Raw genomic sequence first — 24,045 nt, 5'->3', positions numbered from 1 at the left:
AATTGTATATAGCATCTCCTCCACTCACATCTCACTCATCCACCATGATTTCCTTCAACTAATTCGCCATTATTTACTCATTCTTATCGTTTATCATATAAATAAAACTTAGTCTAAGAATTTTGAGTTGTTATGTTTAAGTTTGATGGCGTTTTATAACGATTAATTATGATTATAATTGTTTGAATATATTTTATTTTAGATGTTAATTGTATCTATATGTATAGATTCTTTAACAAATTTACCTATTAAATAAATCTAAGTATTAAACAGGTCTTTTATTGATAAGTGTTAAACACAGTGATAAATCACACTACAATTCAAGAACAGAAAGAAATAGAAATAAGTGTAAGAATTTTACCACTTTCCATTTCCAAAGTTGAAAACATAATTAACTTCTACGCTACCATATGCTTACAAATGACCCATATTGTAATAATATTTTGAGGGTCATTTAGACATTCTAATTTTACACTTCTTAAAAAGTTTTTTATTTAAAGAAATATATATTTTTTCCTTTAATGCACACACAAAAAAAGAAGTTTCCTCCAACTTGCTATTGCATTAAATTCGAAAATATATTTCTTTAAATATAACTTAAACAAGTGTTCATCAGCCAACTGTCAGAATGTACTATTATTTTATCAGCCCATTGGACCTTATTTCCCTAGAACTGTCGTGGCCTAAGCCCAAAACGCATCTCCGGCGAAGTACCGGTGCCGGAACCAGGCTTGACGGAGAATACTCCATTCCAGATCTCGGTGAAAGCTCTAACAATGATCCCATGATGGTAAGGCGAATTCAACTGCAGGAAACAATTGAGAAGCTCTTTTAAATCATCTTTAGAATATATCTCTTTCTCCAATATCATTTGTAACATTGACTGCCTGAAATCCAAATAAGGATCATCAGAATCTTTCTCCACCGCCAAGCTGTCACCTCCGACATGACCAAAACCTCGTACTGTCGCCATTGAACACTTGCTAGCACTGTCCGGACCGTCTGTGTCGATATCCATGTCCCAGTACATAGCAGTGTCTGTACCTGGAGAAAAAGAGGTACCAGTTTCATTTTCAGACAAGGAACAATGGGTTGTTTTCTTGGTGGATGAACTTGAAGAAGAGTAATTGTTGCAAAGAGAATGAGATTTTGGTTTGATTTTAAGTTTCAGTTTGGGTTTTGGATTGAAAAAGCTTGTCAGCTTGGGTTTCAAGCAACTGCTGCTGCAGCCTAAGCTCACTGAAACTGTGTTCAGAACCAGCTTTTTCTTGTTGCTTGACATTATTTCAGAGGAAAAGAAATTTTAGGGTTTTTAGAGTTCAAAGAGACAATAAAAAAGAAGAAATTAAGAGACAGGGCTAAAGTGGGTTGGCTGGATTAGGGGGGTGAGGTGATTGACTGAGCAATGAGCATGGAGAAAGTTGTCTCTAAATCCTTCATGTGAGCAAGGAGAGTCCATGGATAATAGAGTGACTGTTTTTTTTTTCTCTTGTTTATATCACAATTTGATCACAACCGTCCAATTTTGATTGAGTTTTTATGATCTAATTTTCAATCCCATCCCCTTATTTTATGATAATTGACAAGATTCCTTTAATTTGTCGGAAATTCATCCTCATACTTAATGAAAATTAAGAAGTAAGATAATTTATATATAAAGAATTAATAAAAAAATTAATAGTTCAACAATTTATATATAATAAATTAGTAAAAATTAGTACTTTAAGCTTACCTATTATAACTAAAGAGAAATGATTGTACGAAACTGTGATTCCACGTTATCCTTATCCCTTCCCAATTAGGGAATGACAAATCAGATTTTTCCTCCTCATTTTTAGCATTTTTAATTGGATTTGAATTTTTTCAAAAGGAAAAAGCTGAAACTCAGAAGAAAAAAGTTAATTTATAAAAACCCAAATTCTGACAAATTGAAATTGAAATAGAGAAACTAAGTTCTCGATTTTAATAAAATAAATATATGAAATTCAAATTTTGACCGAGGTTTTATTTATAAAAAAATAGGTTTGGGATTTGCATGCATTAGGATTATTAAATGGTTTGCATTGGAAAATGTTAATTTATAAGGAATTAGTAAAATTAACAATTCAACAATTTATATATAATAAATCAATAAAATCAACCCTTTAAACTCACTTATTTACGGTTTTTTAAAAGATCAAATTTTAATAAATTGAAATGGAGAAATTAATTTCTCAATTTTAATAAAGTAGAGGATACAATACAAAATTTGATGGAGGTTTTATATATATAAAAAAATAGGTTGGGGATTTGCATACATTAGGATCATTAAATGGTTTGTATTGGAAAATTAAAGTTACTGATTCCATATTTATGGTCATAATTATGGATTGCCCCACCCCCAACTTTAACTAAAATAGGGTATTGTGTCTTTGTAGAAAAGATAAATCCGAGCCAAAAGGTTGATTAGTCAATTGAATAAAATAAGTTTCACCTAGATAGGTTACTTAGTCATTATAGAAGAAGATTAATTCATAAGGAGGGTTTATTAGTGAATTAACCTTTTCTTTATACTAATCCAAATAAGAACAAGTAAAATTCAACTTACGTGTATTAAGATTCATCATATATAATATCTCTCTCAATTCATAAATATAATAATACTCATGTCAATCAAATTAAAACTCCATCAAGACGTATATTAAAATTTTTTACATATTGCGAATTTATTGATTAGGAAGACTAATGGTATTGTAATATAAGATACATTTTAATTACAGGAACTGACATGACAGCAAGAATGAGTTATGGGTATAGACAATTTGATATTAATAAAAAAGAGACATGCATATTTAAATATGATCAAATTGTAGAAGAAAAATAACATTAAATATCATGCATAAACTTGGACTTTAAAGTAAAAGGAGAAAACTAAAGGCTAGTTAGGATGCTTAGAGCTTCTGACTTGTGCGATTTTGGGGAAAAACTTCATTGTTTTTATGTAACCAATGAGACATGGAAATGTCTCCAAAGGTTGCACTTGTACGGCCATGGTACAATGTCCATGTCAATATAGGTAAATAGATTTGACTGTTGCATAAATGTATGAAAATTAATATATGTATATACATAATAATATGATTAAATAATATAAATAATTGTATTAAAATTTATATGAAATAAATCATAAATGTATATATTCACATTTATAAATATATATAATATTTTAATTATGATTTTTCATATTAAAACTGTTGGGGTTTTTTTTCATCCCTTTATTTGGGAGTAATGCTTTTATATTTATAAAACACGATTTCTTGATTTGATGTGTTAGGAGGTAACTAGATATCATATATAATGGCACTTTACCTCTTAAGCTATCCTAACTAAAATCTGAAGCAGTATGAGGTGATGTCGCGAGGAGACGACCGACAAGCTGAAAGATGACGAGTTCGTAAAGTGAGCAAGCTGGAAGTAACTCAATGGGGAACCTGGAATATCTAACAAAAACTAATAAATGAGAACATGATATAAATAAAAATTATTAAGATTTTAAATATTTGATAGGGGCAATTTCATTGAATTCTTCACATTTTCTTAATTAAAAGTACGCAATGCATGCGTGGAGGTAGATACGAGTTGATTATATTTTAAACATTCACGTGCACACATTATTGCAGAATCATAAATTCTCATTCAAATCTTATTATTATCATAATTAATTAGTATGATGGTGGGAGGATGACTTCAGGGTTTGCAAGGGTTAGGGTACTGGTCCAGATATCAAGATTTTCACCACAAAAATTACAAAGCTAATTTATATATACCAAACAAGTAATCTTTTGATTTAGCTGCCAAATTTTTTGTATTTCTTTAGGTAAAAAATGGTAACATATATTTTTAGTGGAATGATTCCTATTTCGGTTTTCAGGCAGCAACTTTCTGCTTCTCTATGGACACATAATTTCCTTCTGCTTCATCTTGATTTTCATATTATACAAATTAATACGGTATAATTAATAATTTTAATTTTCTTAAAATATTATTACTTTCATAAATATACTAAATTAATTAAAGTGGAATTGGAGTTGATAATTTGACTTCTTCTTAATTTTTTTTCTTTTGTTACATAACCTTTAACGATAGAAATCATAATTTTAGTTAATTTTTGTTTTGTTTAATTTTAATTCAGCACGAATGGATCATATTTAATTTGTTATTAAAGTAAATAATCAATTACCTTAAATTGGGTCATTTGATTCAAGACTTAGCTTCGACCATGAATTTGGACTAAAATTTTACATTCTCTTACTTGATGAAAATATAAATTTTATAGCACAAACGTTGAATGTGCATAATAAAATATAGTATTCTTTTTTTTTTTTAGAGAAATCAGATTGGGCGTAAATATAAAAAAGAAAACAAAAAGAAACATGATAAACAACAAGTCCAGCAAAAAAACAAACTCGAACGTCTATGGCCCAGATCTTAGGCCCAAACCTACTCAGAAAAATCAACAAAAAATAAATAAATAAAGTACAAAAAAAGGTGTGCACCACCGTTCTGTTGCCCAATCAAAAACTTCTAGAAACCCTTCCCAACAACAATTAATCATACCCCATTCCAGATGGTTCCATTCATCAGATAAAGCCTCTATCTTCCCCAAAACAAACAAAGTACAGCCTCCTCCCAAAACTTGTTAAACATTTCGCCATTCTTTAGTCTAGTTCCCCCACCCTCTCTGCAGTAAAACGGCGCACCACAAGTGAAGGAACACTCTCCACTAGGTAGAACTCCTCGCCCTCTCTCAAAGTTTCTGTTGCAAAAAACATGGGCTAAACCATTGAATATTCTGAATATAATTTCCTATTTGTGATTTATTCGGATATTGTGATTGGCTCTTCTTTATAATGGATAATACATCTCCCTCAACTATTACCTCCGGCCATCTTTCTTCTAACCCCGTTTGCACCGCTAGGTGACAAGCGATGGCTTCGGCGACGAAAGCTACAAAGACCCCCTTGTGGGTATCTAATTTTGAAATCAACATTTCCCCTCAGCATTTCTCGCAACAATACCTTATGGGCCTCCTCACCCCACACTAGCATATCCTTATGGGCCTCTATTGCCAGTAGGATACAAAGGATTCTTTTGGCGTCCATTGGCGAGAAGGTATTAAGAATCATCTCATGTTTCCATGTTCTTAGATTTGCATCGATTAGGTCTGACACCTTTAAATTTTGCAAATTATGAACATTACTAAATAATTTGTAATTATCACCTCTTGGTATCCATGCATTAGTAGTATTAGATATCCTATCTCCCGAACTCACCCTCCAACAACTTCCCTCATTTAAAATACCTTTCGTAACCGAGATACTTTTCCAAATGTAAGAAGGATTATTACCTAATTGAGCATTAAGAAAGTCAGACCTAGGAAAGTATTTCGCTTTGAGAACACGAGCAAGTAACAAATCTGAATTTGTTAAAAGCCTCTATCCTTGTTTAACCAACAAAGCAATATTAAATTTACCCATATCTCGAAAGCCCATACCCTTATCTTCTTTCAATTGCCACATTTTACACCATGTGTACCAATGGATCCCTCTCTTCCCCTGCTATTTTTGCCACCAATATCTTGCCAATATACTCTCAATCTCTCCACAAAAAGATTTCGGTAACAAAAAACATGACATTGCATATGTAGGGATAGCCTGTAGCACCGACTTGATGAAGATCTCTTATCTCTATTGCGATAACATCCTCGTAATCAAACTCTCAATACACACTTTAATCACGTCCTTCATATTTTGGAAGGACGCCTTCTTCCCCCTTTCCACCATGCTAGGCAATCCTAAATGCTTTTTGGGATTATTCGAGAACCGTGTCGCTAAAATTTTTAAGACATTCTCCTTCTGCCCCTCACTTCTATTTGAGCTAAAAAAAGACTATAAACTTGCTGAAATTCACACACTGACCAGAGCATCGCCCATATTCCTTAAGTATTCCTTTCAACATTGTGGCTCCTTTGAAGATTGCCTCACCAAAAAGAATACTGTCATCAACAAATAGTAAATGTGAAATTTGCGGTCCTTGTCTATTAGCCTTTGCTCCCCACAACAGACCCTTATTCATTGCCAATCGCATTAAAACTGATAGCCCTCACTACAAATGAGAAAAAGAAAAGGACTAAGGGGATCTCCTTGTAGGAGTCCCCTGGTGGGCTTAAACATCTTCCCCCTACAACCATTAACAATAACTGAGTATGACGTCAAAGAAATACATCTCATTATAAGTTCCACTCAGTCCTCAACGAATCTCCTCAACATAACCTCTTTTAAAAAGCCCACTCGACCCTATCATAGGCTTTATTCGTATCTAGTTTTAAAGCTATGTAACCTTTTTTACTCATGTATTTCTATCAAAAACCTTGTAATAATTCATAAATTAACAGCAAATTGTCTGAAATTAATCGTGCAGGCACAAATGCACTTTAGGCACTATCGATACAGCTCCCTATAACACCTTGAAGTCGGTTTGCTATAGTTTTAGCCACAATTTTATAAAGGACAGAACACAAACTAATAGGTCTAAAATTTGCTAAATTCGTAGGATTTTGAACTTTTGGAATAAGCACAATATCAGTAGTATTATCAGAGTTAAGGACTTTACCCACATTTAATATGCCCAAATTGTACGCAACTACATCATTCCTACAATATGCCAGTAACGTTGAAAGAACAAAGTCGAGAAACCATCAAACCCCAGCGTTTTTGTGGCCTCATTTCTTTCAAAGCCATGCAAACATCCTCTTCCGTATACCTATTCAAGAGGGTTCGATTTTTATTAGAGGAATTGTTAGCATCTATTCCTGATAATAAGTATGTCAAAACCCTACTCCACCTGATGAAAACAGATGCTGAAAGAAATTAGTAGCCACGTCCCCTATTTCATCCTCATTACATGACTCCATTCCATCCGCACGTTCCAACCTTTTTATCATATTAATCCATTTATGAACAGAAGTGTACCTCTAAAAGAAAGTCATATTCATGTCCCTCAAATGCAACTAATTAGCACGTGCTCTCTGTTCCTAGAAAACCTCCTTACTGATCTCCAAATTGAGTTGAACCTTAGTATCAATAAGCTCTGCCATGTGATCATCATCGCGATCCATCCCCATCAATTCTTCTAATTTTTTATTCAAATCTTGTTTCAAATCATTTCTATTAGCCCTTAACGATTTCGTCTAGGCAATCAACCCAATTTTTAACCTTTCCAATTTATCAAAAATAGAACCAGTGGATGCTTCCCAAATTCGTTTAATCTTCCTTTCTAAAGAATCTTCCATCGTTTATCAAGCCTCAAACATGAATCTTGCCACCATCATTTTTCCTTTTCTCCTTCAATATAGATTAGAAGCTGGAAATAATCTGAAAATGAATGTCGTAAATGCCTAATAAAAGTATTCAAGAACATACTCAACCAATCCTCATTCGCAACCCCTTATCTAACCGCTCCCTTATGTTTATTTCAGGTATATTGCCCCTTTCCCACATGAACCACACCCTAGAATATCCCACGTCTATTAATTTTCATTCCTCAAGGACGTCTTGAAAAACCTTCATTCTACTCTCTTCTCTAGGCATCCCTCCTTCCTTCTCAAAGGAGTACATAATCTCATTAAAATCCCCACACACCAACCATAAGAAACCTTAATCATGCCCAAGCCTTCCCAATAAAGTCCAAGTGGTGCTTAGAGACACTACAAAGATTGGCTTTTTCTCTATCTAAAACATCCATGTAGTGCTTAGAGAAACTACGAAAATTGACTACATCCTCTTTTCATCTCAAGCTCAACCCTCCACGTGAGCCCTCCACCTCTACGTCAATTCCACACATGAAACCTTACCCTCGTATTTTAAATTTTTATTTCCATACCCATTAGACTCGCATAAGTTTATCTCACTAGACCCATATGGACCTACTTTACGTTTGACTATTTCAACTACACTACTATGTTGGTCAAACATTAAACCTCTCGTAATTCTTTTCCAGCTGGCCTTTTTTGAGTTATGAGATGTACCCTCAATTGGGTTGATAGGCTAAAATATAATATTCTTAATAATTACCATATTATAATGAATTCCAATGTAAGTTCTAGCAATTATATTAGTTTGAATCACTTAATTCCATATACGACAACATTATAACTCAATATAATGTCTTTCAAGTTCTAGCAATTAGACATGTTCATGGGTCAGCTACGATAGTATTTGCTCAATCCCGAAGGTCAGTCCAAAATTTGGGAGGGTTTGGGTAAAAATATTAGGCTCGTTTAAAATATATGACGAGCTCGAACTTGAACATTCAAGGCCTATACCCGGCTTGGACTTTTTTAAGTTTGTAATGTTTTATATTATAATATTTTTGTATTTTATGAAATTTATATACTACTATAATGTAAACATTAAAAAATGTTAAGATGATCATATATAAAATTTTAATATAAAAAATATATTAAATTATTAAATTAAAAATAGTATAAATATTTTATTTTATTTTATTTTATTTTTAAATAATATAGGCAGGCCTAAAATGGATTTTGGTTAGACATTAACAAATATGGACGGGCTTAGGTAAAATTTAAGGCCATATTTGGGTTGGGTTGGGCTTAAGTAAGCATAAAGTGTGTTAATATCATGCCTAGGCTTTACCCATCCCATGAACACCTCTATATATCTTATAATGACTTTCATGTTTTAAATAGTTTCAAATAAATTATGTGTAGAGAATAATAAATATAATCAAGAAATATGCAAATTTTATAATAGAAATGTTGTAATTGAGCTCAAGTGTGATGTTATCATACAATATCGCCCACCAATACAATCAATACACATCCTACATACATGCATGTTCTTTCATGTTGTGTTTAAAAAGCCACCCAGTAATTAGATTTGAGTATAATTGCATGTAATTACACACTTGTAGCATGCTTAGGTAATCACTTTAATTAGTGAGTTCCACTGAATTGAGTGTAATTGGAGTGCCCCAATTACACTTTCTAAATCTTAGGGTGAGAATTGGAGGAATTATAAAAGTAATTACCAAAAAATTATACTCAAATCCAATTGCCTTATTGCTTTTTAAACATGTTTCTACATGATTTAAGTTTAAAATTTTATTTCTATACAATAACAAAAGTATTTTGATTTTAGGATATATATCTTTTTAATATAATTATATGTTATTTTATTGATCTCGTTTAAATAATTTGAAAATTTTATTGACGAGAGATAATTTTCTTATACGTTTCAACTTACTAAATAACTAACAAAATTATATAGCATTTATTATTAATTATTTATACTTAGTCAATGATCAATTGATGATAACAATAAGTATATTGTTGGAATCCCTATAATTAAGGATAGAAATCGATGGTATTGGAATCTCTATAATTAAGGATAGAAATCACAGATCTCTTGTAAATAGAAACTAATCTCGCCATCGATTCTTAGGAAATTACGATATCAATTATCGATTCTTAGGGATTAGGATTTATTTCCTTTAAAATGATTATTTTCTCTTTATAAAGTCGTAAACTAAAGCAGTAGCAATATAATGTAATTTTTCCTCCGAGTGTTTTTACATGGTATCGAGCTATAGGATTCACTCGATCCTATTTTTTCTCTAAATTCCTTACTAAAATTTCGTGGTTTAGTCCTCCAATGGGTGATATCAATGAGAATTTCTCCAAACCGAGACATCACAAATAACTCGAATATCAATCGTGGAATCACTCAAGGTGAAATTAATTCCTCCCTTATAATCACCAATCATCGGCTAAATGGGAAGAACTTCTTGCAATGGTCTCAATCGGTTCTTATGGTGATTCGTGGTCGTGGCAAATTAGGGTACATCAATGGAGAAATCCCACGACCAACCATGGTGATCCTACTTATGCCACTTGGGAACTCAACAATTCAATTGTAATGGCTTGGCTAATCAATTCGATGGAAGGCCATATAAGCCGCACCTATCTTTTTTCAAACGCAAAAGACATGTGGGATGCAACAAAGAAAACTACTCGAGATCTTGGAAACGCCTCCCAAGTATTTGAAATCAAGCTTAAGTTAAAGGACATCCGACAAGGAACACTCGAGGTAACTCACTACTATAACAATTTGAAAATTTTGTGGCAAGAATCGGATATGTATTATGAGGCGATTGGGGTGAAGGCTTAGAACACAACAGTTTATGGTCCATCTCAACAATGAACGTCTTTATGAGTTTTTAGCAGATCGAACCGTGAGTTAGATAAGGTCCGTGGTCGATTCGGTAGATTACCTCTTCCAACGATCGGTGAAGCATTTGCGAAGTTAGAAGAGAAGAAAAGCGTCGTCTTGTCATGATGGGAGATTCAAAGGAACCTAAACCTATGACTCCAATTTCTAATCGCCCCATCAAACCTCTCGCTCTCATCTCCAAAGGTCCACACCACAAAAGCGTCTTTGAAATGATTCGGATCAATAAGACCATGGTGTAGTCACCGCAATCGTGTTGGTCATACAAAAGAAAAATGCTTCAAACTCCATGGCTATCCCGAAAAAATGTAGGATAATAAGATCGCCATGTTATCCTCCACTATCACGATGATGTTCTTGATGTTCGCTAACTAAAACACGACTTGAGACTCTCCATAAGATACTTGGTACTCCCACTACTCATGGATCTCTAGCAACTCAAGGTACCGCCTCAACATTGCTTTTGAATCTAATAATCAATCTCCTTGGATACTAGATTCGGCGCCTCGATCACATGACAGTGACTCCACGTTGTTTCACACCTACACTCCTTGTCATAACAAATCCCGAATCCAAGATAGTCGATTTTCTTACTCACCGTGGTGGAATAGGAGAAGTACAAATGACGAGAATTTTTCTCTCGATAAAGTCCTACATGTTCCAAACTTGTCCTGTAATTTACTTTCAATTAGTAAACTTACTAAGGATGAAAAAGTTCTCACTGAATTTTCTCGCAATTGGTTGTGTGATCAGAATGTAAATCGGGAGGATGATTGGCAATCGCTAAAGTTGATGATGGACTATATATTTGGAATAAAAACAAGACACAAGGGGATTGGCTCTATCCATCGCAAAAGAGGACACTATTATGTTATGGCACCGTAGGTTAGGACATCCAAACTTTGTGTATTTGAAAACATCTTCCATTGTTATTTCAAATAAAAGTATTAATTCCTTGAAGTGTGAAATTTGCCAATTATCTAAACATACCCGTGTGCCATACCCATTAAAACCACATATTCAGTCCCAACCTTTTTCGTTAATCCATAGTGACCTATGGGGAGCCAGCCGAGTGAAAAATATTACAGGGGCTAGATGGTTTATAACATTCATTGATGATCATACTAGGGTCTGTTGGGTCTATCTACTCAAAGAAAAATTTGAAACACCCAAAGTATTCCAAAATTTTCACTCATTGGTTCGAACCCAATTCAACTCTACCATACATACCCTCTGTACTGACAATGGGAGAGAATACTTCAACTCGTCTTAAGTCCATACCTTTCGACCAAGGCATTATACACCAAAGCTCTTGTCCTGACACTCCTCAACAAAACGGGATCTCTGAGAGGAAAAATCGTCATCTTCTTGATGTGGCTCGAGCCATAATGTTCACTATGAATGTTCCAAAATACTTGTGGGGAGAAGTCGTCCTTCATCGCCGCTATCTCATAAACCAATGCCATCAAAGATCCTCAATTTCCAAACACCTCTAAATACTTTTAAAGGCCTTCCCTCTATTTCATGTCCCTAATCTTCCAGCCAAAATATTCGGCTGTAAAGCTTTTGTCCATAACCATCAACCAAATCAATCCAAACTTGATCCTCGAGCCCATACCTGTATCTTCATTGGATATTCCCCTACACAAAAAGGCTATAAGTGTTACTCACCAACATTGCGCCGAATGTTTGTCTCTCGAGATGTTACCTTCTTTGAAAATGAACCATACTTTGCACCATCTCATCTTCAGGGGGAGATTTTTAATGAAGATGAGACCCTTAATACTCTCCTCATTATACCGCTTTGATCCTACTACTACTATCCCAGATTTAGTTGTTTCCTATACAAAGAAGAATTTAACACCGTCCTTCCCAATGACAACACCTCCATCAAGTACAACAACCACTTGATCAAGGAAAACAAAGAATCTGAGTTTACTCCGACGGAATCGTTCTCTTGAAACCGACATGAAGAAGCCAACTACATCTCCAACCGAGGACTGCTCAAGCGAAGTCCCACCTCCGTCACCATCCATCTATCTTCCAATTGCAGTTCGAAGGGTACAAGGAGTCGCACTCAACATCCTATTTCTGGTTTGTATCCTATGGAAATTTATCTAAGTCTTACAAAGCTTTTGTGACTAATGTTGATTCTAAAAATTCCAAAAATATAGAAGAGGCTCTTGAATCACCGAGTGGAGACAAGCCGTGATGGAAGAAATGAAGGCCCTCAAAAACAATGAAACATGGGAAGTCTCGGATCGCTTAAAGGGAAAAAAATCGTAGGGTGCAAATGGATTTTCACTACGAAATTTAAACCCGATGGTCAGTATTGACCGATACAAAGCTCGACTTGTGGCTAAGGGATTCACCCAAACTTATGGTCTCGACTACAACGAGACGTTTGCACCGGCTGCCAAGCTAAACACCATTCGGTCCTCGCTATCTCTTCTTGCCAACCTTGATTGGCACTTGACTCAATTGGATGTAAAAATGCTTTTCTTAACTGGGAATTAAATGAGGAGGTGTATATGGATTTCCACCGTGGTTTGAAGAAAACAAGGACCAAGTGTGTAAGTTGAAGAAGTCCTTGTATGGTGAAACAATCTCCACGAGCGTGGTTCACCGATTTGCAAAAGCTATGACTAGCGAAATTACATTCAAGGACAAAGGCATCACACCATGTTCTACAAGCACTTCTAAGAGGGTAAGTCTTTGCATCCTTATCGCTTATGTTGACGATATAATAATAACAGGAAATGACTCGAGCGAAATTTTGAGATTGAAAAAATTTCTTGGTACAGAGTTTGAACTTAAAGACTTGGGGAGTCTTAAATATTTTCTTGGTATGGAGGTAGCAAGGTCGAAAAAGGTATCTTCATTTCCCAAAGGAAATATGTTCTTGATCTCTTGTCGAAAGTTGGTTTCATGGGCAAGAAACCAAATTAAACTCCTATGGAGTTTAACCTCAAATTGGGAACTAATGAGGATGGAGAAGAAATCGATGGGGGAGATATCAACGTCTAGTAGGAAGGCTCATCTACCTATCTCACACCCGTCCGCACATAGCCTTCATGTGAGTGTTATTAGCCAAGATATGCATGCCCCGAGGGAGAAGCACCGAAGTCGCATATAGAATACTAAGATACCTAAAAGGAACTCTGGTAAAGGCCTGTACTTCAAGAAGACTATCAATCGAAGCGTGAAGTCTACACTCGATGCGCATCAAGGCAAGCGTGTTCATTAATGATAGACGCCTACAAGCGGCTATTGTAGTTATGTTTGGGGTAATCTCGTGACGTGGAGGAGCAAAAACAATCTGTGGTAGCACGCAGCAGGTCAGAGGCGAGTATCGAGCACTATCTCATGGTATATGCGAAGGAGTTTGGATACAAAGACTTATGGGAGAACTAAAAGTGCCTTTTACCGGACCTATGAAGATGTCTTTGTGACAACCAGTCATTGTCAAGATAGCACATAATCCATGCATCATGATCGGACCAAACATGTGGAAATAGATCGTCACTTTATAAAAGAAAAAGTACACTCGTGAGAAGTATGCATCATCTACCTACCTACTAGACAACAAGTTGCGGACATGTTAACCAAAAGTTTGAATGAAACATGTTTGAAGAACTTAGTGGCAAGTCGGGTTTGATTAACATCTACACTCCAACTTGAGGGGAGTGTTGGAATCCTATAATTAAGGATAGAAATCGATGGTATTGGAATCCCTATAATTAAGGATAGAAATCATTGATCTCTTGTAAATAGAAACTAATCTCGCCATCGATTCTTAGGAAATTACGATATCAATTAATGATTCTTAGGGATTAGGATTTATTTGCTTTAAAATGATTATTTTCTCTTTATAAAGTCAGTAAACTAAAGCAAGAGCAATATAATGTAATTTTTCCTCCGAGTGTTTTTACATATATGTTTAATGTTATAGAGAATAATTTAACAAATATATAATGCTAGAGTAATTAGATAAAATTTCTTAGCATGTTTATTCTTTGTTAATTTTATTAGCAATTTTAGTGTTGAGTACTATTTTCAACTAACATATTTTATACGATGGTTTGATACTAGGTTTTGTTAGTTGTTTATAGAATTTTTTCTCGATATTATTTATAATTTTTATTATAATTAATAGTTTTTAGAATTTAAAATTATGTACTTATGTAATTATAATTTACACTACCAAACATAACATAGGAAATTATGATGTAATTATACTCTATTAGTCAAATATGTCTAGGGAATTATAATTCTCAGTAATTACATTTTCAACAAATGTCCAAACAACCCTTACTTGTCTTTGGGTGTAAGTGTCACGGGGCTAGATCTTTCATCTCGTGATCCGTGCAGCCTTAGACGATCTGTTCGAATCAAACTCGCCTAAGTCAGCCTAAACACAAATGAGGGTTCCTTTAGAATTCCTCCAAGGCACTAATTTGTATAGCGGAATCAATTTATGCCAAAAGAAGCCACAAAAGAACAACAGAAAGAACGCGCGATAGGTCTTTGAGTAAATGCTCTCTATATTCTCATATTCACAAAGAATAATTGTAACACCCTAAACTCGTATTCACCGTCAGAACAGGGTTACGAAGCATTACCGGACTTATACATCAAACAATTATACAATTTATATTCATTTCTCAATCCAAATATAAACCATTTAAATTCATTTATATAGTCCCTAATACGAGCCCTTAAGGCCTACAATAGACATTAGAGATGGTTCGGGACTAAATCGAGTACTTAAGAAATTTTTAGAAAAGCCTACAAGCCCGTGTGGTCAGGCCGTGTGAGGCAGTGTGGGCATTCAAATTGGGGGCACACGACCATGTCCTAGCCCGTGTCCTACCCCGTGTAACTCACTGACTTGGGTCACACAGTCAAACCACACGCTCGTGTGTCAAGCCATGTACCATTCGAAATGGCCTTACACATCCGTGTACCAAGCCGTGTGCTAGGCCGTGTGAAAACTGGAGAGTATACTGATTTGTGCCACACAGCCAAGCTACACGCCTGTGTGTTAGGCCGTGTGAAGCTTCTAGCTTACTATCTATAGAAATATTAGAGGACACACGGCCGTGTCATCTGGCCGTGTGTCACACAAGGCTGAGACACACCCCTGTATCTGTACCCGTGTTAACAAAAATAAGTCAATTTTCAAGCCACATTTCTCACCCAACTTGATATCAACCTAAAATTTACAATATGCATATGACTATGACATAATAGGCATTCAAACCCACCTAAAATCAAGCTTAAAACATGTAACATCATCACATACAACCATTGAATTTACTAAATGCACAACCTACCTATATCAATCCTATCCAATTCACAACCTAAGTGATAAGAATTTGTTTCTTTTTATCTATTAAACAACCAATCTATATAAATCACCAAAATGATCAATTCATTTAACCAAACATTACTTCCACTATAGCATAAGACTTCAAATATGTATTTACAACTATTTACATTTACAAAATCATATACCCTAAAGTTCAATAAACAAAAGGGATGTTAACATTAAATTTACATCCTAGGTACATGCCAAATAAAACATGAAAATGAAACATCACCAACATTGAGTATGGTATTCTTGCGGGATGTTGAGTTTGTAACACCCCTAACCTGTATTCGTCGCCAAATTAGGGTTACGAGGCATTACTTAACACAACATAGTCTAACACAGACATTTATCACAATTCATGTCTACTAATCGTATATCATATACATACCATACTTTTTTTTCCGTGCAAACCAATTTCACAATGCAATTCATACACTGAAATTTAACCAAGTCATAACCATTCTACTATTCAAATTTCGAACCAACTAACATAGATCGAATCATATTACATTATAACAAAACACATCCACCAACTAAATCATTACTCAAACCGAATCTTATAACAAAAAATTATATACATATATTCCTCAAAACTTACTTCCCAAAAGAGCTTATAACATGACCGAATATACATAAAAATTATTATCTCTAACAAGCCATTTCGTATGATAACATATATACAATTCAAAATTAGCCATAGTCTATACACGCCAGATGTCATAATATCAAGCTTTCAAAATACCAAAATGGCGATTGATAGTGTGACGATAATCCTTGATGATCCCCGAGCTCGAGCTAGCTTTATATATATAATACAATGGAAGGATGCACAAAGTAGGCTTTGGAAGCTTTGTAAGCCATAGGCAAATAAATCATCTCAATGATATTTATAATTCAATTCAACTAGGTCAAATTTAAATAAATCTCAAACACATATACATTTAACTGTCTCATATAAATTCATATTATCTCGTTATGTACTCAACTTACCTTATTATTTCGTGAAAATATAAAATTCACACATACTTGAACCATTTAGCTCAAATTCACATTTGAAATTGTTAAGAACACACGAAAATCATATAAAGCTCGTACAATGTCATATCCCAGATATGGTCTTACATGTTAACGCATATTGATGCCACTGTCCTAGACAGGGTCTTATACGATTCATATACGATGCCAATGTCTCAAACATGGTCTTACACATTTTCTCACTTCGATGCCAATGTCCCAGACATGGTATTACACAAAATCACACCTCAGAAGTCCTAATATTATGACATCAGTATCCTATACACTTCGTAAGATTCATTCGGAGCTTTTGACTTCGTAATTAAATCAATTCATGCAAGAAATCAGTCATCCAATGCTCAAATCAATTCGAAAATATATATGTATACATATACAAATCAATTTGACAATATATAAAACATATACATTTGAATTCAAAAACATTTATTTACTTATGAACTTACCTCGTACGGAAACGAATAGATCGGATAAACTACTCGTCAACTTTTAATTTCCCCCAATCTAAATCTGATTTCTTTCTTTCTTGATCTATATGAATTCAAATTTAACTCATTTAATCACCTCTTCATTCAATTTCATCCAAAAATACCTATTTGGACATTTTTAACTTTAGCCCCTAAAGTTTTACATTTATTCAATTTAGTCCCTATTTCACAAATACACAAAATTCACACAATTCTATATAACCCATGCTTATTCGAATTACTATAGTGCCCCTAGAAGCCCAAAACTTTCATTTATTTCACATATCAACCACTCAATTTACATATTTCACAATTTAATCCCTATTTGACATTTTTGTCAAAAATCTATTTGCAAAACATATTAATCTATCAACAATTATTCATTTTCCATCATCAACATTCAAAAACGTCAAGCTATCATCAATTACAACTCACAAATTCATGAACCAATTCAAAAATTAGGGCTTGGGCTAGTTAGAACACGAAGCAATGATCTCAAAAACATAAAAATTATAAAAAATCGAGCTCAAACCGTACCTTAATCAAGCTATGTGTGTGTCGAACCCTAAGTGTTCATAAATAGTGTCTTTCTTCTTCAATATTCGACCAAGGTAGAAAATATGGACAAAATTTTAGCTTTGGTTTTATTTATTTTATCATTAATTTAATTATTTACTATTTTACCATTAAAAACATTAGTAATTACACCAAATGCCACTCCACTATCATTAACTAACTCAAAAATGGCCTATTTACCACTTAAGGACCTTTATTTTAATGTTCTATAGCTATTAGACACCTTTAGCTTATAGAACACAACTTTTATGCTTTACACGATTTAGTCCTTTTTACCGAATTAAGCATTCAAACAGTAAAATTTATTTACGAAACTTTCACACATATATAATCACATGCTATAAATACCAAAAATAATATTAAAATAATTTTATAACTTTTGATTTGTGGTTCTGAAACCATAGTTCTGATTTAACTAAAATCGGGTTGTTACAGAGTTCGATTCTACTATTTATCTAACCTGCAACATGTAAATTAATTTATCATTAATAGGTTCCATTTATTAGTTAAACACAATTTCAGTCACCATTAATATGAAATTCTAACTTAACCAAATAAGAATTCGATTCTTTTGATAATTCAAGTGACTTTATCGTAAGATCTATTAGCGTCGTAGCACCCGGTGCCTAGCGGTAAGCCGTAAAGGAGATTGGGCCCAGTGCTAGTCGGATTTATCGACAGTATTGAATGTGAGCCCAGCTCTAGTTGGACAAACCAACACTATTTAGACCTAGTGCTAGTCGGGTATACCGACGATAATAATTGTGAGCCTAGCTCTAGTTGGATGAACCAACGGTGTTTGCGCCCAGCACTAGTCGGATTAACAGACGATTGTGTGCCTAGCACTAGTCAGACAAGCTGACAAATATTGCGCCCAACGCTAGTCGAATATACCGAAAAAATCCATAGTGAGTCCAACTCTAGTCGAATATATCGACGATTGTACAATTATTTACTTCCACAAATTCCTCATTCATTTTATATCAAGAGCTAATTTAGCATTAATCAATAATATACATACATTTTATATCAAGAGCTAATTTAGCATTAATTAATTTAAATAGTAATTAGAAGATCAAGTTCGAGTCCACAAACTTACCTAAATACGACGGATATCTACTCAGAGATCTTCTCCTTTCCACGGCTGATAATCGCTTTATTCTTCTCTTGATCTATTTTTAACAACTTAGCTCAATTAATACCATTCTTGTTTCCACTAAAATTAATCAAATTTATATTATAATGCATACTTTCATTTAACAACAATTGTAATTTATTCATCTCAACTATTAACATCCAAATTTGATTGATCATATTTCCTTCTTATTTCAATAATTCATTACTTATACATTTAATTTATTATCAAACCCCAATAATCCTAAATTTAATGAATTAATACCTTGCTAAATTTATTTATAACATTTAACTCATTTGTAGTTATTGCTAATCAATTTCATATCACAAAATATTTTATATACTTAATGGGCTTAGTAAATAAGTCCCAAATTTTCCAGAATAAGAACAGTCCACTAAAGCAGGCCCTTTACTTCACAAAATTAACAATTTAAGCTATGTTATTTTGAATTTACAACATTTTAGTCCCTAGGAATTATTATCAATAAAATCACCATCCAACATTACCAAATTAGTCTACAAAATTTATGCTCAAATCATCACCTCAAAAACATTTAGTATTCAACAAAATAACCCCAAACCTTTGAGTTTCTCATACATGGTAATTTTCACAATTTCCATTCATTCTTAAAATTTCAACATGGGTAAACTAGCTCACAGCATTATATCATCAAAAACATAATTTCATGCCAAGATAACTAAACATTACTTACAATCCTATACATGCACTAAACACCCATGGCTGAACAGCCCCTTCTCCCATTTCTTCTATTTTTTGGCAGCAAATAGAAAAGAAAAGAAAAGTTTACTCCATTCCCCTATCTTCTTTTCACCTACTATATCTTTTATCTCTTATTATTATTATTTTGTTTTTTTACTTTATTTCTTTTATTTATTTCCCTTACATATATAATAGTTATCCTATTATAATTATTAATGATATCATCTATATATCTATATTTTTTTCTCATGCATAACCACTAACTCCATTTAACCAAAACAAAATGGACTATTTCCTTGCAACTATTTGTTTCTTATAATAAAATTTAAATCCCTAGCAATTAAAATTATCAATTTAATATTCAATTTACCTCTAAAGTAACCCTTAAATTATATTATTAATATTTATAAACTTGATACTCAAAGGTGTGGTCCCGGAAGTATATTTTCCAACATCCCTTACTTACGAGACGTTACAATAATGAAACAATAAATGGAGTGAGTACAAATGAGGGAGAGGCTCTCTATTTGTAGTTGAGCTCTCCCCAAACCAACTGTCAAGATTACATTATATTGACGGACGAGAATCCTCTTGATTCATAATACTTGGCTTCGATTTTCCCACAGTCCTTTAGCCTCTTTGCTCAACAACTTCGAAAGGGACCTTACGTTCTTGCCAAGCCAACAAGTTAGAACGCAGAACACTATCAGAGTGTTGAGAATGCATCTTCCTCGTTGCATTTACTCGGGTCAGCTGTCTAACTTGCATCACCACTTTCCCGAAGTTTAATGCGCACCCCACCTCTCTTATGGGTGGTAGACCCTCCAATGTGTCAACAGAAATGAGCCTCATTGATCCTAGCTTCAAGGTTTGCATCACGACTTCTCCCTCTGAATCCGATGCCAAACTCACCACTTCCATGGGTAAAAGTCTCACCGACAACTCCATCAACTCCGTTGCTTTACTCGATTTGAGCCTAATTGGTCCCATTTTCACTATTTTCATCGTAACTTTTTCCTTAAGTTCGATGACAAACTCACATCTTCCTCATGTGGAATCCCTCCGATGACTCAACAAGCTCCGATGCTACCTTTTTTTTACCACAACTAACTTGGATTACTTTGGATAGTTCCGCAACTCATGTAGACCACGACACAATAAGCATTTTACTCACTTCTTTTTGCTCCTCTTTGCCCTACCGGCTTTGAATTTTCCTTTACTCGAACCAAGCTTCTTGGGCTCCTTATTTGCTCCATCGTCCCCTTCAATAACAGACTTCTTCGGACACTTCCGCAACTTATGCGGACCATGACACAAGAAGCACTCCACTGGCTTCGACACCCCTTGCGCTCGAACCAAGTCCCAAGGCCTCACCTACTAGCTTCTCCTTAGAAAGCGCGAATTTCTTCAAACATTTCTTCAACATGTGTGGATCGTCACAAAGAAAGCAGTTCAACTTGTTCTTTTTCTTGTTGGGTTCCTTCTTTCCAACTCGTGGTTTCCCATTACCACAATTGTCGCCAATGCAACTGTCATCAATATCCTCTTTGTGATCCTTTTCACGTAAGCCTCTTTTTGTAACAACTTGATTTCGACCCTAATCGGACATAGTGGTTTTGGGACCACAAATCTGAGTTAGAAAAATATTTTAATATTATTTTATGTGTTTATTATGTGTAAATTTGATTGTGTGAAATTTTCGTGTCTTAATTTTATCGTTTAAGTGACCGATTAAAGAAAAAGGATTTGATCGCGTAAATAGTAAAAGTTGCTAACTAATTGTTAAAGTGCTAAATTGATTTGTTCTTTTAGTGGTAGGTGTTTATGTTGTAATTATACCATGAGTTATATTGATGGACGGTTATGTATATTGTATATAAAATGTGTATACTGAATTATAAAGGTTATTTTGGTAATTATATTAATTATGATAATATAATAAAATATAAAAGAAAAACATCACATGCATGTTCATCTTTAGTAGCCGAAATTAGCTATGGAAAATAAAAGAAAAGAAAAGCTACATTCGGCCTTTGTCTTGCTCAATTAAGGTATGTAATTTGTTCGGTTTTTGATAATTTTTACATTTTTGAAATCGTTGCTAAGTTATCTTCAAAGCCCATGTTTCAATTTTTGAAATTTATGATGATTTTGTGTTTTGCCATTGATGGTAGCTTGTGATTTTTGTTGTTTGATAGTGAAATATTAAAGATATGTGAAAGACTAATATGTTTTGCCTTTGAATTTTTGGTGAAATTAAGTAATTAGGGTTAAATTGTGCAAATAAATTTTTGAGGGACTAAAATGCTAAATAAATGAAAAATATGGACTTGTTTGGACTAGGGTAAAATTCGGCCTAAGCATGGTATGTGTGAATTTTGTGTATTTTGTGTTTTATGTAATAGAGACTAAATTACAAAAAGTGTAAAATGTCAGGGGCAAAATAGTAATTTTCTAATTTATGTGTTTTTGGATTAAATTGAATGAATTAATGAATAAAAAGGCTAAATTTGAATATGTTTAGATCAAGAAACGAATAAAACAGAATTGGATCGGGGGAAAATAAAAGTAGTCGAGTAGTCGATCATGTCCGTCAATATCCGAGGTAAGTCGATAAGCATTTAAATTTTGTTAAATTCAATTGGTATATAGTATATATATGTGATAAATTGAATTATTAAAGATAATGTTAGTCTTGGCCGAATGTATTTGTTAAAATAGGTAAGTAATTGAGTTCAATTCAAATAGTATTTAACATCTGTCATCCCGTATGAACCCTAGAAATGCATGAGATTTTTTTGATAAATGTTTTCGTGTAAGACCACGTCTGGGACATTGGCATCGACTTGTGTTTTCGTGTAAGACCCTGTCCAGGATAGCGACATCGATCAGTGATTACATGTAAGACCACGTCTGAGACGTTGGCATTGTATAAATCTCTTGATTATTCGAGTATCCTATTTAATTTCAAACGGTTCAACGGGCAATGATAAATGAAGATCGGATATGAAATTGAATTGCATATTCAGGTATGTGCTTGTTAAATGTATGTTTACAAATAGGTTAAGTTGTTATTTATAATTATGGAAAGTATGTGAAAATGGCATTTGAATTAACTAAATCCATATATATGTATATAAGTCGTTGATTCGCCCTTGTTGAATTAAATGTTGTTCAATGGAAAGGTTATAATTATATATAAGTTTATTTTAGATTATATAGCTTGAGTTTGAAATCAAGGTATGAAATTATAATGGATGATGTCTTTATTTATGGTATGGTATATAATATAGGTTATATTAGTTAAATGTTATATGTTATGAATAATAAATATGCTTAAGCTTATGACTTACTAAGCTTTAAATAACTTACGGTGTATTTGTTTTGGTTGCTTTTGTTTTATAGATTTTGAGGTTCTTACGAGCTCGGGATTCTTCAGAAAAGCTCATCACACTATCAAATGACTACGGTATTTTAAACTGAAATTTCTTTTGAAACTATGACATGTATAGACTAGCTTTGAAGGTTGTTTAATTCGAATATGTATATATTAAAGCCATGCGAAAACGGCTTAACATCTTGTTATGTTTGGTTTTGGATTGAATTATGAATTATACATGACTTGATAATAGTTAGTATTTTATGGATAGTATTTTACATGCGAATATTATGTGTGGTTTATTTGGTTGGCATCAAAATGAATATATGATATGATCTATAAATAGAAGTATATTTGTAAATGTTGGAGAGTAAAAGAATGTTAAGTGTTCGGTTGTATATTGATTTGGTTTGAGGTGTGATTATAAAATTTTAAAGGGTTTGTATAATTCATTGAGATGTATATTTAAAAATGTTAATGTCTATGTACATGTTTGTGGTTGTTTATTTTGTTTGATAGGTTAATGAGATTACCGAGAGTTATAAAAGTGATATTTGTTCGGCATCTTAGATTAGTGTGGTAATGAAATGGAATGTGGAATTGGGAAGTGAATTATGTTTGAGTATTTATGAGCATGCATGAAAATGGTTAACTCGGTTATAGGCATTTAAACCGGTATATGATTTATTGTTTAAACATTGGTTTTTGATAGATAATTTGATTAGTAAGAATAGGTTTGTTTTGGGCGTATAATGTAATAGTGATAACTTATATACATATAATAGGACATATGTAATTCGGTTGTATAATTAGAACATGTATATTTGTTTTACATTAGGGAGTGAGTTGATTTGGTTACAAGATGAGCTAATTACGAACACCTATTAAAATATTTTGGATGTTGTTAAAAGAGATATATGTGTGAATCGACATTAGTACGTATAAGGTACTTTTATTGTATAATTTGGTTTTGGTAAATTATAAGTTTGGCTATGGCATTAGTTTCTTTTCTTGTATATGTGCATATTTTAGTTAGTTAAGAATTAGACTATAGCTTGTTTTATATATATAAC

General features: G+C 33.5%; 1 protein-coding gene and 1 long non-coding RNA gene across 4 annotated transcripts; one reads left to right on the top strand and one right to left on the bottom strand.

Annotated features, from left to right (window-relative positions):
- Window positions 1–263: 263 nt before the first annotated feature.
- LOC105786307 (transcription repressor OFP6) lies at window positions 264–1,481 on the bottom strand. The gene has a single exon (XM_012612684.2). The coding sequence runs from the start codon at window positions 1,280–1,282 to the stop codon at window positions 668–670; it is 615 nt and encodes a 204-aa protein (XP_012468138.1). The 5' UTR covers window positions 1,283–1,481; the 3' UTR covers window positions 264–667.
- Window positions 1,482–4,566: 3,085 nt separating this feature from the next.
- Window positions 4,567–23,260, top strand: LOC128043116 (uncharacterized). 3 transcript variants are annotated; one of them, XR_008198857.1, is made up of 4 exons: window positions 4,567–4,766; window positions 4,958–5,151; window positions 22,118–22,622; window positions 22,999–23,260. It is a non-coding gene; the product is annotated as an uncharacterized LOC128043116 (long non-coding RNA). The 3 variants fall into 3 exon arrangements; XR_008198856.1 differs by lacking the exon at window positions 22,999–23,260 and having other exon boundaries at window positions 4,568–4,766; window positions 22,118–22,992; XR_008198855.1 differs by lacking the exon at window positions 22,118–22,622 and having other exon boundaries at window positions 4,574–4,766.
- Window positions 23,261–24,045: the final 785 nt, after the last annotated feature.

The sequence above is a fragment of the Gossypium raimondii genome, chromosome 1 (assembly GCF_025698545.1).
Source record: "Gossypium raimondii isolate GPD5lz chromosome 1, ASM2569854v1, whole genome shotgun sequence".
NCBI classification, from domain to species: domain Eukaryota; kingdom Viridiplantae; phylum Streptophyta; class Magnoliopsida; order Malvales; family Malvaceae; genus Gossypium; species Gossypium raimondii.
The sequence above is the reverse complement of the archived record's forward strand: the minus strand, read 5'-3'. Positions and strand labels throughout refer to the sequence as shown.

What these genes read in the sequence shown, in the direction of transcription:
- LOC105786307 (XM_012612684.2), bottom strand. Translation starts at nt 1,282, where the DNA reads ATGTCAAGCAACAAGAAAAAGCTGGTTCTGAACACAGTTTCAGTGAGC.